The 14,692-nt window shown below is 36.3% G+C and overlaps 1 protein-coding gene across 5 annotated transcripts in view; it reads left to right on the top strand.

Moving 5' to 3' along the window:
* LOC141441318 (uncharacterized) overlaps positions 1-14,260 on the top strand; it is a 30,343-nt gene extending 16,083 nt beyond the window's left edge. For 2 of the 5 annotated variants that reach the window (XM_074106014.1, XM_074106015.1), the window contains one exon: positions 12,707-14,260. In XM_074106014.1, coding sequence (XP_073962115.1) covers positions 12,707-13,279 — 573 coding nt within the window. In that variant the 3' untranslated portion in view covers positions 13,280-14,260. Of the gene's footprint in view, positions 1-5,269; positions 5,850-6,088; positions 6,270-8,598; positions 9,553-10,445; positions 10,630-11,334; positions 11,422-12,706 lie in introns of those variants that run through there. The other 3 variants (XM_074106017.1, XM_074106016.1, XM_074106018.1) reach the window with 3 other exon arrangements.
* Positions 14,261-14,692: the final 432 nt, after the last annotated feature.

Here is a 14,692-nt window from a genome sequence, read left to right as displayed (position 1 = left end):
ATGATAATTTACATGCTTTTGGTATCAGAAATAATAGTTACTGTTTTTTAAAAACGTCTTTCAATAAAAAGACTCGTCAAGACTGTTTACCCTTTTTCTAATGCTAAAAAAACAAAGTATAGGCTAGGTTACTTTGCAGATTTTTTTTCTGACACATCATCACTCAACAAGCTTTGGAGGGAACTCTGCTGTTCTTTCTTCTTCTTGTGGTGCCTCTCCAGTTAGTTTTTTGCGCAAAATAATCCGGATTACGAAATTCCTCAGAAGAACTATAGTCGCCGATTTATACTTACAACTACAACTTATGTTGTACCTACATAATCTTCGGCCACATCGCTCGAAGAACATATAACCGTTGGGGGAGAAAAGTCTTCGAGTGGCGACCACGAACCGGAAGACGAAGCGTTGGCAGGCCTCCCACCAGGTGGACTGACGACATCGTGAGAGTGGCGGGAAACCGGTGGATGCAAGTGGCGAGTTGTCGTTCATTGTGGCGTTCTAAGGGGGACGCCTTTGTTCAGCAGAGGACGTCTTCCGGCTGATGATGAGGATGATGATGATGTTCTCAAGATAAGGCGTGACAAAGGGAAATAGGAACAATTTTTTATTACACATGTTTACCATGTTAAGAAGATAAGATAAAATACACGACTCCTTATTTTACTTATTATCGTCTAACTGGTGTCCACTGCTGGGCAAAAATATTCTGCACTTGCATATCTTGCTTTTACCGATAACATGATAAAAAAATAATAAAAAATACTTACGTGTTTTGTTTTATTTACTTTACATGTACCTAACATGTAATCAGACGTACCACACTTATGCTCCGCTAGCTATCGCCCGCGATTGCGTCTGTGAAGGATTCATTTATCACTGCCCTGTGGAAACTATGCAATTTTCCGAGATAAAAACTGTCAACGTATACTTTTTAGACTAGGGCTTCAAATTACCCTCGTACTACATGTAAACCAATAGTCCAGCGTTTTGTGAAGAGGTAAAAAACAATCAAACAGTTACTTTCGCATTTATAATTGAAATTCTACTATAACTTAACAACGCAATATCCTCAACAAAACAAACTGTTGATCCGCACGATACGTAGGTTTATAATTAGTAGGATGGCTGTAGTTGAAAATGGCCATTGCTAATTACAATAAAAAAAAACGTAAACTGACATAACCATTAGCACTTTTAACAGTTCGCTGTTTACATAACTCCCTCGCAGAACTGTCTCATTACAGTAGTAGTTAAGATAAAAGGAACAGAGACAACGCTTCATATATGAGTGCATAATAATTGTAAAATTAATTATGTTTTATTTAATTTTGACCATCTTGGGGCGCCCACTTGGTAGTAGATGGTCAACAGAGGCGCGGCAGACCGAGACGGAGGTGGCGGGACGACTTGGACGTATTCAGCAGGGCTACTACGAAACTCGAAGCATCGAAGTTCGTATCGTACCGTTCCTCTCGCTCTCGTATTAAATAGCATAAGTGTCAAAGGGACCGCTGCAGAAACGACTGGTAAAACTTAGCTGCTGACAGGGGAAGTTGGAAATCCGAGGGCGAGGCCTTTGCCCAGCAGTGGGATATAGAAAATGGCTAATAAAAAAACTTAATTTTATTTTTATGTTTTTAAAGTCACATTATAAATTTGTTTTCCAGTTTACAAAATATCTATTTGTGTAGTTAATGGTGTGTGTAGTAGGTATGTCTTTATAACGGGTCTGGGGGTTGTCGACGGTGCTGGCTGAAAATCAGCGCATGGGGTGTTTTTAACGCTTCATTATGCTGAGCCGTGTCCGACTCACAACCGCAAAGACCTTTGTGTTGTTTATTTGTACCTAATGATATTCTTGTGTCTTGTGTTGTAATAGTACATTACTGCAGAGGCCGGGAAAGAAAGGCTTGCAGGCCGAGTATGTATAGACGGCCAAGAGAAGCGAGGCCGGATAGGTATACGAGGCTGGCATGTTCTTTCACGCCGAGGCTTGTGTAGTGCTTTTATCAAACATGCACTAAAAGAAATAAAAACTCCTAGAAATCAATGTTTTATTCGTAAGACAACTAAAATCGTACCAGACTCAAATTATAACTGCCATCTATATAAGTGTTTATTTAATTCTAACATGTTTTAAAACGTTAAAATAATCTCAATAAAATCAAATTGCTATAAAAAACATGTAAGTACCTACATATAACGGACTGCACAAATAAAAAATCACGTTTCTACTTAAACGAAACTTTTGAAATTACCATGGAACTTATTTGTAAAATAATGGCTAAAGCCCAAGTCCAGTCAATAAAAAAAAAGACAATGACACTTGTCAATTTTCCCGCCAAAACTTTTTTTTATTGTGTTTGCTGTTCGGCTTTTAGAGCCATTATACACGAACTGCAGCCCATTTAATCAGCTACATTAATACTTTATTACTTATGTAAATAAAATTGTAATTTGACGTAAAACGCGTCGGTAATATTTATATATTTACATATAGAATATTCATAGTCCTGTGAATTTATTCAGTAACTAATAAATGAACCATAGAAATTCAGATTACTTATTAATTTCAAGTCGTGTATAATGACCTTTATCGTGGATATTTGACGTTTTACATTGAAACAAAAGACTGTTGTCTTGCAGGCCTTGGCCTGCAACAGTATATTTTGAAGCCTGTTTTAAGGAACACAACATAAACATTACATAGCATGTTTGAGAAAATAAATGTATCGTCTTTCTTTTCTTTCTTTATATAACCGCGCGAATCGGTTGCACTACTACAACCATGCGGCCCATGTGTGCGTGCCACTGGCCGCAAGTCGCGTGGGCGGCGGGAGGGGGGAAACGACCGGTTGACGCTGTCACAGCCAGTTGACAATCTCGGGGTTAGTGCGACGCACGTTGTTCGTCAGCTGCAAGTTCGAATATTTTAATGTAAAAAGTAAAAACGTGGTATTTTATTAATAATAATGGTTATGTACTGTTCTGTTTGTACGAATAATACTAACAAATGTAAAAATAAATCATACTTTAACTATCCCAAGGAGGACAGCAGGTAAGTAAATATTTGATTATACTTTTTCAAGTAAGTAGGTAGGTACCTTTATTTTATTTTATGATATTTTTTTTAAAAGAAGAGGGTACGACACGGTTTGTTTTTACCTTTTTTACAAGCTTTTATTTAACTTCCCTGTTCGTTTTTTTATTTGGATCAAATTTTGCAATTTAAATTTGACCCACTTCCAGTAGTCCAATCGAACTTACGTAAATCTGGTGACAATATAATAATCTGATAGTGAAATCCTGGTAGTCCAGCCAGGATTGTCTCTACCGGTCGGAATTCTTCAACGGTTAAAGGCATCGACTTGAAATTTGGTATTCAAATTTAGTTTGGATGACAATACAATTGCTTAAATTAATAAATTTTTTTTGGAGTCTTTTTGTTACTTTTACGGTCATCCCGTAAAATCCATATCGAAAATACAAACTGCTGTACGTAGTGTCGCTGCTTAAGTGACTAAATAAGAAACAAACAAGCTGAGATATGAAGTGCACAGGAGAAATTCGTGTCTGTACTCCTGTCCAGTGGTGGTGTAGCGGTATAGCACGCAGCACGGAATGCTGAGAACCTGGATCGCTGGAGCGCTGGTCTCTCTCTGGTTTTCTGTGCATCTATGTTTCAGTTTGTATTTTTGAATACAATTACAATTAACAAAAAGTACAGTCAGCAAAAAAAATGGTTCTTAGATAGGTTTCATCAAAATCGGTTCAGCCGTTTTTGAGATATTGAACTTTGAAGTGACAAAGTCGGGGGTTTTCCAACTTTTTATTTGTCGCTACTAGTCGGTCTGTCTTAAAATGAAATAATATTCAAAAAATAGTTATATAATCTTTAAAATATACCTGTCTTTTGTATAATCATGTTCGGTTTGTTTTGTCATTTTATTGTTGTTTCAGGCGACATGTATGGCTCAAAGCTGTCGGGCGCGAAGACCTCCTTATAAAACTTAATGATAGTAAAACGAGGCAACAATACAGAATATGTGAGGATCACTTTGAAAAAATCTGTATCAAGTTTTCTAAAAATAGAAATGTAAAATATTTGTTTGATTATGCTTTCCCAACACTCAAATTGCCGTCAAACGAAGATGCAAGCTCTAGCGCGGTACAAGAAAATGCTCTCCCAGCGGTTAATCCGCCATCAAATACTGGGGTAAAGATATGCCATGTGATTGTTTCCCTTTAGATTACTTGAAAAAAACTGTATGTTAAATTCTGAATTTACCACACCATTATTATTATTATTAGTCCCACTGCTACTTACAGATCACGGGTGACAGTCTTTACCGGCCCGGACAATACCGACTTGGAAATACCGACCCTGTTTTTCGTGTACACGCACAGTGAATGCCATGCCACTAAATATCAGCCCGGTATGCAGTATGCATCGTACCGCGGTGATCATTCTTTACCTGATAAATACCGACCAGATAATAACCGGCGTGTCAATACCGATCCTGTTTTTCGTGTACACGGAATATTAATGAATTTAGTAGAAAATAACTTAATTTGGTCCTGGCGTTTCGTCGGCCGCTGCCGCGGCACGCTCGCTACGCTCGCTCGGCTCGCGCATTGTGGTCACAATTGAACGGGACGGGAAATACATGTCGGTAATTATTGGCTTCCGATTATCATGCCCGTATTTATCAGGTCGGGAATGTTGGAGCGGTATTTACTCATACCGGGTAGATAATGCGTGACCGGAATTTACCGCGCTGTTACTAAATATCAGGTCGGTATTGCTCTGCCGGTAAACTCATGTCGGTTTTTGAGTGCTCCCCGCAGATCCCACTTCTTGCTAAGCGCTCACCAAACTTTATGCACCTACGTATCTACAATAATATCTACTTACCTATATCTGTAAGGTGCTTAACATTCAGCATTTCATAATGGCAAAGGTTAAGTCGGTGGTGGGAAAGTGGCTCGTGCCCTTATCTTATATTGAAACGGAGGCCCTTCTTTCCTGCTAATTCCTGGTCCCATATACACAGTCACACAACACACATACACACACTCAAAATGATTAGGGTAAGTAATTTGTAAATTATTGTATCATACTGAAAATATTTATTTTCGTTGATCGTTGTGCTATATATTATTATACTATATAATATATAATAATATTATAGATTATTATACTATATAATAATCAAGGTTGGGACTTTCTAGTAAGTATATTAATACCTGTAAGTATCAGGAAGTCCCGCTCCTCCAAAACAAAAGTAGTTGTTTATTAATATGTAAAGTTTATAAGGAAATTACATTCTGAAAATACGAAGGTACTTACATACTGAATAATAAAACTATTTTTGGGCACGTATCTGAATAAATACTTAGTTAAAATACGTCGACTTTTAAGTTAAGATAATATATTAATTTTCGATATTCAGATACGTTCCCCTATTTTCTACTCGCGTAGTACAATGTGCCACGAACGATCTCGCTATCGGTAATCCAATGGGGTGCATTGTGTGATCGCAACGTTGCCATCTTTATTATGAAACGTTACACAACGCTCTTTGTCACACCTCTCATTCAGAAAACTCTATTTCCCTCCCTGACGAGAGGGATCAGTCTTCGATCAACAATACAACTAGATCGGGTCGGCACAAAAAAACGTCTCGGCATTTGCTTTACGAGCTCACGCCGCGTGAGCTCTTATTTCGTTTCAGTTCGGTCCGAGCACCGCCAACGTAAAGACGTGTCGCGATGACGCAGTGCGCGTTTAAAAGTTGCAAAAACAATGCCCGAAACAAGGGTTTATCGGTCGGAGTGTCTTACTTTCGGTGAGTAAATGTAGAATAAGTTGTTTTTCAAGCTTTAAACAAGCAAATAATAAACATATCGCAACAAATTACTGATTTTAAATCACGACAATATGCGAACAAACTTTTGTGTAACAGAACAGTAGACGCATGGAGTAAAAACTTAATTAATTTTAATATTATGTTACCTGAATTTTTAAATCGGATATGTTAATTTTCTGTCTGTTGGGATGAACTCTCATTGAATATTTACTTTTCAGTTTTCCTAGCAATCCGTTAATGCGCCAAAAGTGGACATCAATTGTCGCCAGAGGAAATAAAGACATGTTTTATAAGCCAGCCAAAAATTCATTTATATGTTCGGATCACTTTAATGAATTGGATATATCCGGAAATACTAACCGACGCCGCTTGGCTAATACAGCAGTTCCTAAATTACAGGTACACTCGTAATACTTTTTTTGCCGCTTGGTTAATACAGCAGTTCCTAAATTACAGGTACAGTCGCCAGCACCAATATCTGACACAACAAGCGTGCATAAATATCTGATACGACTCTATTTCTAGGGCCGGAAGGACGTTTCAGATATTTTTGCACACTCCGCTGTGGCAGATATTAATGCTGGTGACTGTACACTCGTTATACTTTTTTTTGTGTTATTCTATACTCGGTTTGAATAACAGTCAAATTATGTAACACACGTTTCTCGGTATTCCGAACACAAATCGTTTTTACAAGCTTTTATTTAGTTTCACCTGTTCCATTGTCTGTCTGTTTGTCTGTAATCAAATCTTGCAAGTTAAATTTGACCAACTTCCAGTAGTCAGATTGACTTGAAATTTGGAATACTTATGTAAATCGCGTGACAATATAATCTAGTAGTGACATCCTGATAGTCCAGCCAGGATCGTCTCCGCAGTACGGAACTCTTCAACGACTTATAGCATCGACTTGAAATTTAGTATGCAAATGTAGTTTGGGTGACAATGCAAGTACAGTCAACAAAAAGTACAGTCAGTAAAAAAGGCTTGTATTAAAAATACTTTTTTATGGTTAGGTTATTTACCTATGCTTATGGTCCCTGGAGGGAGAATGACTGCTTATTGTTTAATATTCGCTGGGTGCGAACTACTAGGTGGGAGTAATGAAATCTATCGCAGCACTCATAGTGGCCAAAAGTAGAAATACTTAATGGTAGGCTCTGTCATCTGTCATACTCATATGAATCAAAGTCAAAGTCAAAGTCAAAATATCTTTATTCAATTTAGGCTATAACAAGCACTTATGAATGTCAAAAAAAAGGATAAACTTTATAATACGCCTTTGATATTAATGTCTTCTTGACAATAGATCTGAATTTTGTATCCGTTTCATTTATAATATTTTTTGGAATTTTATTATAAAACGTATGCAATTTCCCAGAAAAGACTTTTTGGTTTTAGCCAGTCTGTAAGATGGAACTTTAAGCTTCCCTGTGTTTCTAGTAGCCTTTGGCTTATCGACGTTAGTGGGAAAATCACATATGTTCCTCCTAACGTACATGATTATTTCAAAAACATAAAGTGACGGCAGGGTTAGGATATCTGTTTCCTTAAAAAAGATCTTAAAGATTCACGCGTCTTCAAATTATAAATTGCTCTAATTGCTCTCTTTTGTAAGATAAAAATTGACTCAATGTCTGCAGCAGATCCCCATAAAATAAGGCCGTACGAAATAATGCTATTAAAGTAAGCGAAATACACCAACCGTGCCGTCGCCACATCGGTTAGCTGCCGTATTTTCCAAACTGCAAAAGCAGCAGAGCTCAAACTACCCGCGATTGCTGTGACGTGAGGTCCCCACTGTAGTTTAGAATCGAGCGGTATTAATCTGTCATTAACCAAGCAATTTGTTTAGACTTAACTACCTAATTTTAGTAATATTGAATTATGGAACACTATCCCTGTTTTGTAGTAGCTTTATCTTTTTGTTTTACAGTAACTGTACCTATAACTAAACATGAAGTAAACAAACCCTGACATAACCAAAATATAACATACTTTTTGAATAAATTTTACTTGGCTCATTTAATTTTAATGACCAAAAAAGAATTCACGACCCTTTGTCTACCCAAATCACGGTATCACAGTAATTTTGTACTTATTATAAACTATTACGTAATAGGTTTGATTTTTGTCACAATGTCGCGATGAAATTTCAAAATGACAGTCTCAGAGCCAACAAAGTTGCGGACGCTAGGTGGCGCTGATGTCGTGCACAGAGCCAATATATTTTTTTATAACATTTACTATCAATAACATCATGAACCTATAATTCTAGTTATAAAAATGGTTATCTGTATTAAAATGTATGCTTTTTAACTGGCAATGCAAAAAAAGTAAGGCAAATTTAATTTTCATCTTCAAAAATTTTTTTTTCGTGTGACATTTTCTGGTAGGTATGCTAAAAAAATTGAATAAATTATATTACTAAAAAGGTAGTAAATACTTACAAAGAGATAAATTAGTTGTGCTCCCTCGAACTATGTAAAAAAAGTGGTCCAGACATCCTGACGTCAGAATGTCTGGACCACTAATTCATTACTCATTTTTTTAATTGTCTATCGAGGTACTTATTTTTTGAAGTTTGGTATTAAATAGTAGCAAAAATGTACTTAGTGAATTTTGGTATTTTCTAAACATCAAAATAATATCTCCGTTGGTCCAGGGATTCTGACGCTTACGTTTTAAAGAATTTAGACTTTATTGTATGGTCGTGAATGTGTTGATCTTAAAACGGTTTTGAATTGTAGCTGTATAATCACATAATATATAATAGTACTAACGTATAACTAAACATTCAAGCGGACGGAATTTAGCTTTTTTTTAAGGTAACCCGTTATCTAGTTGTATTGCTGTTCTGTTGATAGAAGACTTTTCTGTTCAAGGCTTTCTAAGTGTGTTTTTCTTGCAAATGCAATTTTTTGAAGTTGGTAATTGTAAAATCGCGCCATTTTCCATGCTGGTTGCTCTTTAATTATATTTGGAATTGTTTTTTTTTTTCAAGATTCTTAATACTCGGTGTGAAAAGTTGTATGAGCCACTCGAGAGCAAACTTACTTTCATCCTTCGCTACATTCCCCTCGTATCCCTTAGGTCCCTTAGTTACAAAACTAAACACTACGTTCTACGTTAAGTGGAAGAAGGCTTCCACCGTCATAAATAAAAGAAAAGAACCTTTAAAATCGAATACTTAATTAATTCATTCATTATTTGATAATTGTTTATGTTTGAACTTATAGAAAAAGTAATTTATGCAACTTATCTGGTGATCTCTTACCATCAGGAGTCCCACTTGCTCGTTTGCACGTTCTTAATCTTAGTCTTACTTCACTGGTCTACACTATAACAACGTCTATTCTATTGTATGGTATTATACTATATCCATTGCGCTCTTCGGCGGTGCCCCTCCGTCGCCTACTAGCCCCGAAGCGCGGGGGGCGTGGGAGGTCACCGGTGGCAATCTATCCCACCCTACGCCGCGCGCCGGTAGACGCGTTCCCCTCTCGCACGCGAACGCTGTGTTCGTATGCGCGCGCAGAAGTTCGTCGGCCTTGGTCGGGACAGGACGCCATTTTGTTTTGAGTGCGTGACGCCGAACGACAGACGAAATGGTTAGTTGTTCTGTATGCAAGAGGCGGTCAGCCAAAACGAATTATACGAGAGATGGTGTTTCTTATCATAGGTACGTAAATAACTTATTCAATGTTTTATTTTCGTGCTACAATATAAAAAAACGGTCATGAAAGAGGTGGGTAAGTATGGGTTTTGAGATATGAACTTTGAATTTGACAACATCGGAGGGTTCTCAACTTTTCGATGTTTGTTAGGTCATAGTAAGACCACATGTATTGCTTATATATAGAGGTATGAGTACCGTGTTCGCCGTACCTACCTGTACAGAGACTGCCCGGGCAAAGCTGTCAACGCATTTTTTACGAAAAGTTATTCTATTTTTTGAGATTGTCAAAATATAAGTATTGTCATTCTAGCCCGGCTTAGATAATTTTGATATTTGTAGTAACTATATACTTAAGATATAATAATTAAATCAGTTTTACTCCGAAAAAAACATGTCACGACACATGGAGCTTAAAGAAGCATTTGGTTTTAAAGGATGCCGTGAAACCCTTAGGAAAATATTACACGGCAATGGTTTCGAATTTCGTAGCAATAAATTCGCCTCGGTTTCTCGTGGATAGCTTTGGCTGGCCAGAGACTATTATAGCACTGTACCCTTAGTGTAAGTTTTCGATTACAAAATAAGTCTCGATGGCGTTCGCGTTAAAATCTCAATTTGTATGGAAACACGAACATCGCAAACATTCCGCTAGAGGCGCTGTTCGTGTTTCCATACAAATTGAGATTTTAACGCGAACGCGATCGAGACGTATTTAGTAACCGAAAACTTACACTAAGGGCACTGATAAAAGCGCTTTCTGTCCTTTTTACTCCCGTTATGAAAAGCATACGGTTGTCTTCTATCGAGGTGACGTAAGTCCAGGGACTATAGTTGTCGCCCTTTTGCATTTTAGGCGTGCTAATAACATATCTACCGTAACATGAAGTATTTTCCAGATTTCCAAAGCATCCCGTTTTGAGAAAAATCTGGCGAGACTTTTGCCCTAGACCCCGGTCCTGGCAGCCAAAGAGAACCAGCAACATCTGTTCCGACCACTTCGAGCCCTCGTGCTTCCAAGCTGGCCATAGACGGAGGCTCAATGATAATGCGGTACCGACATTATTTGCGTGTGAATGCAAGGTGAGATTCTGTGATATGATTAAAATATATAATTATCATCATCATCAACGTATCAGCCGTAGGTAGGGCGTCCACTGTTGAACATAGGGTTCCCCCATAGACCTCTTCCTCTAGTAGTGATAGTAATGATGATGTTAGTACATAGGACTCCAAAAATTATTAAATAATTAATAAATATCTTACCTGAGATTTAATTTTAATTGCTAGTAAATAGATAAATTAACGCAAAGATTTCTCATAATGTTTATTCAAAATAATAAACAGTATTTTTCCATATTTTCTGTTGATGTACAACTGATATAATTTTGTAAAAAAATACTAAGGGAATTCAAATGAATCAGTTAATGAACCTTAATTAATTTCATATTTTTATCTTTTTTTTTCGTTTAGTTTTTTTTTATATTTTGTATTTTTTTTATTGTATCATTTTTTGTGTTATTTATTATTATTTAATTAAGTAATTTTGATTTCTTGTGATTAGATAGATAAGTAGATAAATTATGATGTAAATGTGATTTAATTATTGTATATAGGAACTCATCTTTGACAAATAAATTATTTTGAATATTTTATTAATTTCTTAAAATTATTATAAACATTGGGGCCGGATTGGGAAAAAGATTTTAGCTCCAATAGCGTCTAATTTATTCTATGACTTTATTACATGCCACTATTACAGTATATCTACTTGTAATTGTTTTTCAGAAAAACTGTACTTCCACACATGGAGCTCCGTCTTCCTCCATAGACGACGCAGAATCATCAGCAGCTTCACCACCACTTTCTGAACACGTAAGACAAAAAAACAGATATTTGGTATGTACACCTTGACTAAGGACACGGATTGGTCCGAAACAGTCGGGCATAATCCTTTCTATCCAATGTACCTATTTCATTCATCCACGCCACAAAAAGACGGAAAGAGCTTGCAAACGTGTGCGTATTTCAGAGAAGGTTATAATTTATACATTCTAAGGTAAGTAGGTAGGTATACACATACTTACAAAATTACCTATAAAGATTAGTACTTATACTTACGGGTCATCCACGTACGAATCTCATCCATCAGGCACAGATTTGAAACGAAGTCTGCGTGTACGTGGGCGTGTAAATATATAAGTAAGTATATTTAAAACTTGTTGAGTAGAATAAATAATTTATCTTGATATGTTTTAATAACCCCAATCTCATAGTAAGTAAACAGATAGACATGTAATAATGTGTCTGAAATACATTCGTGTTTATTTGATTCATACGTAAATGAAATACATAATTATATGCATGCCATATGTACGCAGATAACTAGGTAATTGATACATATACTGAGTAGAATATGACGTAATCATAAGTATGTGATAATATATAGCTAAAAATATAGTAAAATTATTTCGGCTTGAACCAATTGGGTTGCTTTTTACAAACAAATAAATGGTCACTTACCACTAAGCCAACCACGTCGTCAAAAACCTGATTGCTCATATAAAAATAATAAAAAACCTTAAATTATGCCTTGTCTAATTCATTCTACGCTCTATGCGCAAATCTATAGAGAAGCGCCATCTATAGTTACTATTTTTGATTTTTCATCATGTTCGCTAAATGATCGACAAGTAGTGCGTGTTCTGATCCACCATTTGCGAGTGGCGCTGGGGAGCTGAACTGAAGATCGTCTGCGAGGGTCTGCGTCTTCAGTAGAACAACATTCGCCTGTTGAGTGTAAGAGTGTCAACTACTGAGAAAAGGCTTCCATTTCCTTCTGCCATTGTCTCTATAAATTTAATAAAATATAACGAATTTTACTTGTTTTTTTTTTACTTCAGGTAATACCCCTTCTATCCTGTAACTGAAACTGGTGCTTAACCCATACACCAACAATAGCAATCATTAAATAAATGTACTCAACGGAAAATACAACGTAAAAATAAACACTGCCCAATACGCGTTTAAGACGCTCTCCACCCAATGGTTACCTAACTAGCAGCACTCGCAATGAACAGAGGACACGCTGGATGCGCCGCTGGCTGCTGCGTCACCAGGAACTAAAGAGTATTTTCATAGACATGTATCCTTGTTACAGGCACAAAGCGCGAGCGATGACTCCGAGTCACAAATTCCTGACCTGCCAGTCACTGTCAAGATCGAAGTAGATGAAGAAGACATCTCCGAACACGAAGATGATATAATGGAGAAACTAGAAAACAAAAAACGAATGCAAGAAGAAGATCCAATTGCTGTAGATGCAAAAAAGGTTAGAGTTGAACTTGTTCCGGTAGCTGATACTGAGCTTGAACCGCCTCAGTATCAAGTCATAGTTCAGCCTCAGCAATCTCAAGGCCAATCTCAGTCGCAATACGTAGGTGTGTTGCAACCTCCGCTGCAGCAGAAAATAGCGCCTAAGGCAACACAGCCGCAGGCACAGCAACAGCCTGATGCATCAGAACCTATTGTGATACCAGAATTCTTCATGAACGTTGTGGTGCGGAACCAGAATGAAATTCTGAGCATTTTGAAACGGCAGGTGCTACTCCAAGACCCGGATCCTGAGTTACTGACTTTCCTCAGGTTTTTGGGGTCGAAGCTGCTCAGGCTTCCGAAAAATAAGAGAGACGAGTTACAGGATAGAATAACTGAAATGTTGTACAAGGAATAAGGTTGTTTGAAGATTGTTTAAGAAAATAAACTAATTTGTTACTTACTGTATGCTGTCGCAAAGTCCTGCGAAACCAGATGGTTTGGATTTATGTTATTACAGTACTTTTAAAAAAAAATGTCCTGTTTATTGTTTTTGTAAGACTATTTTGTTACTGTATGCTGTCGCAAAGTCCTGCGAAACCAGATGGTTTGAATTTTTGTTATTAAATTACTTTAAAATAACTGTCCTGTTTATTGTTTTTGTAATACTCTATTATCCTCAATGTCAGAATGTGTATTATTCATATGATAACGACAGTGTAATAAAGTAAAAAAAACTTTGAATCCTTAAAATGTTTTGAAATTTTATAATAATTATTATTATACTATAATAATTGTTGTCATTTAACACCTAAACTAAACTAAGAACCAACCAATCCAAGACGCCTCCAAATCATCATCAATATACGTCTTGTAGGTTTAGAGTAAAAGGCCTGTGACATACGGACAGGACGAAACTATGAGGGTTAATTTTTTTTTTGGACGGAGACTAAATTAACTATTTTGAACTAGAGAGCGTTCCGGACGATTCTTGCACAAGATCTTACTGCCCGCATTGGTTACAAAATAATCTTTTCACCTCAGCACCTCAAACAGGCAGGAACACACTGCTCACTCCGTCCGCGAGACAAAGTAACTTTTTAATTATTATTTTTTGAATGCTGAGTACAGAATGGGTCTACTCACTGAATTCAAAATATTTAAACTTCACTTTGATCTGTCACTTTCACTTCAACACGAAAAAAGCGAGAGATAGGATCAAATGTGTTGATTACAATCTTAAATTAAATTTATGGTTTTGAAAATATATCGATACCTAAAAAATTACATGACAACGAAATATTTCCAAAATGTAAATTTTCCCGATCTTTTAATAAAGTATGCAACCTCGTTGCACGAAAGCCGCTTCTCTTGTTTTTTTTTTATAAAAGAATTCCGTATACTGTCTCTACAGTTGGAATAAATATTTGTGAAATTGGATGAATTTTTAACAAATCTATTTCTGTTTTATGTAATAGAAATCTAAATCTTAATAAAATCATATTTAAAGGTTTAATAACATTTATAATAAATTATACGTTTATTGTTCATCCTTTTTAATGACTCAAAGATATTTTATATATTATTTTTTGCGGTATTAAAGAATAAGTATGACATATTTTACAAGAAGTCCTAGGTTCAAATTACAATGCATGTTATGAGTACCTATGAGATTTGTATTGTTCTTAACTTCCTGGTGACTTTTTAAAGATGTAATCGCAACTGTACGTATCATTTTTGAGTAAGGGTTTTAAATGTGATTATTATATATTTGTTTCTTAATACTCGGATTATATTTAAAAAATTGTGGTTGTTTTGTAAACAGGTAGGT

Source organism: Choristoneura fumiferana, chromosome 23 (assembly GCF_025370935.1).
Source record: "Choristoneura fumiferana chromosome 23, NRCan_CFum_1, whole genome shotgun sequence".
Lineage (NCBI taxonomy): Eukaryota > Metazoa > Arthropoda > Insecta > Lepidoptera > Tortricidae > Choristoneura > Choristoneura fumiferana.
Note: the sequence above shows the minus strand (reverse complement) of the source record. Positions and strands in the feature narration are given on the sequence as shown.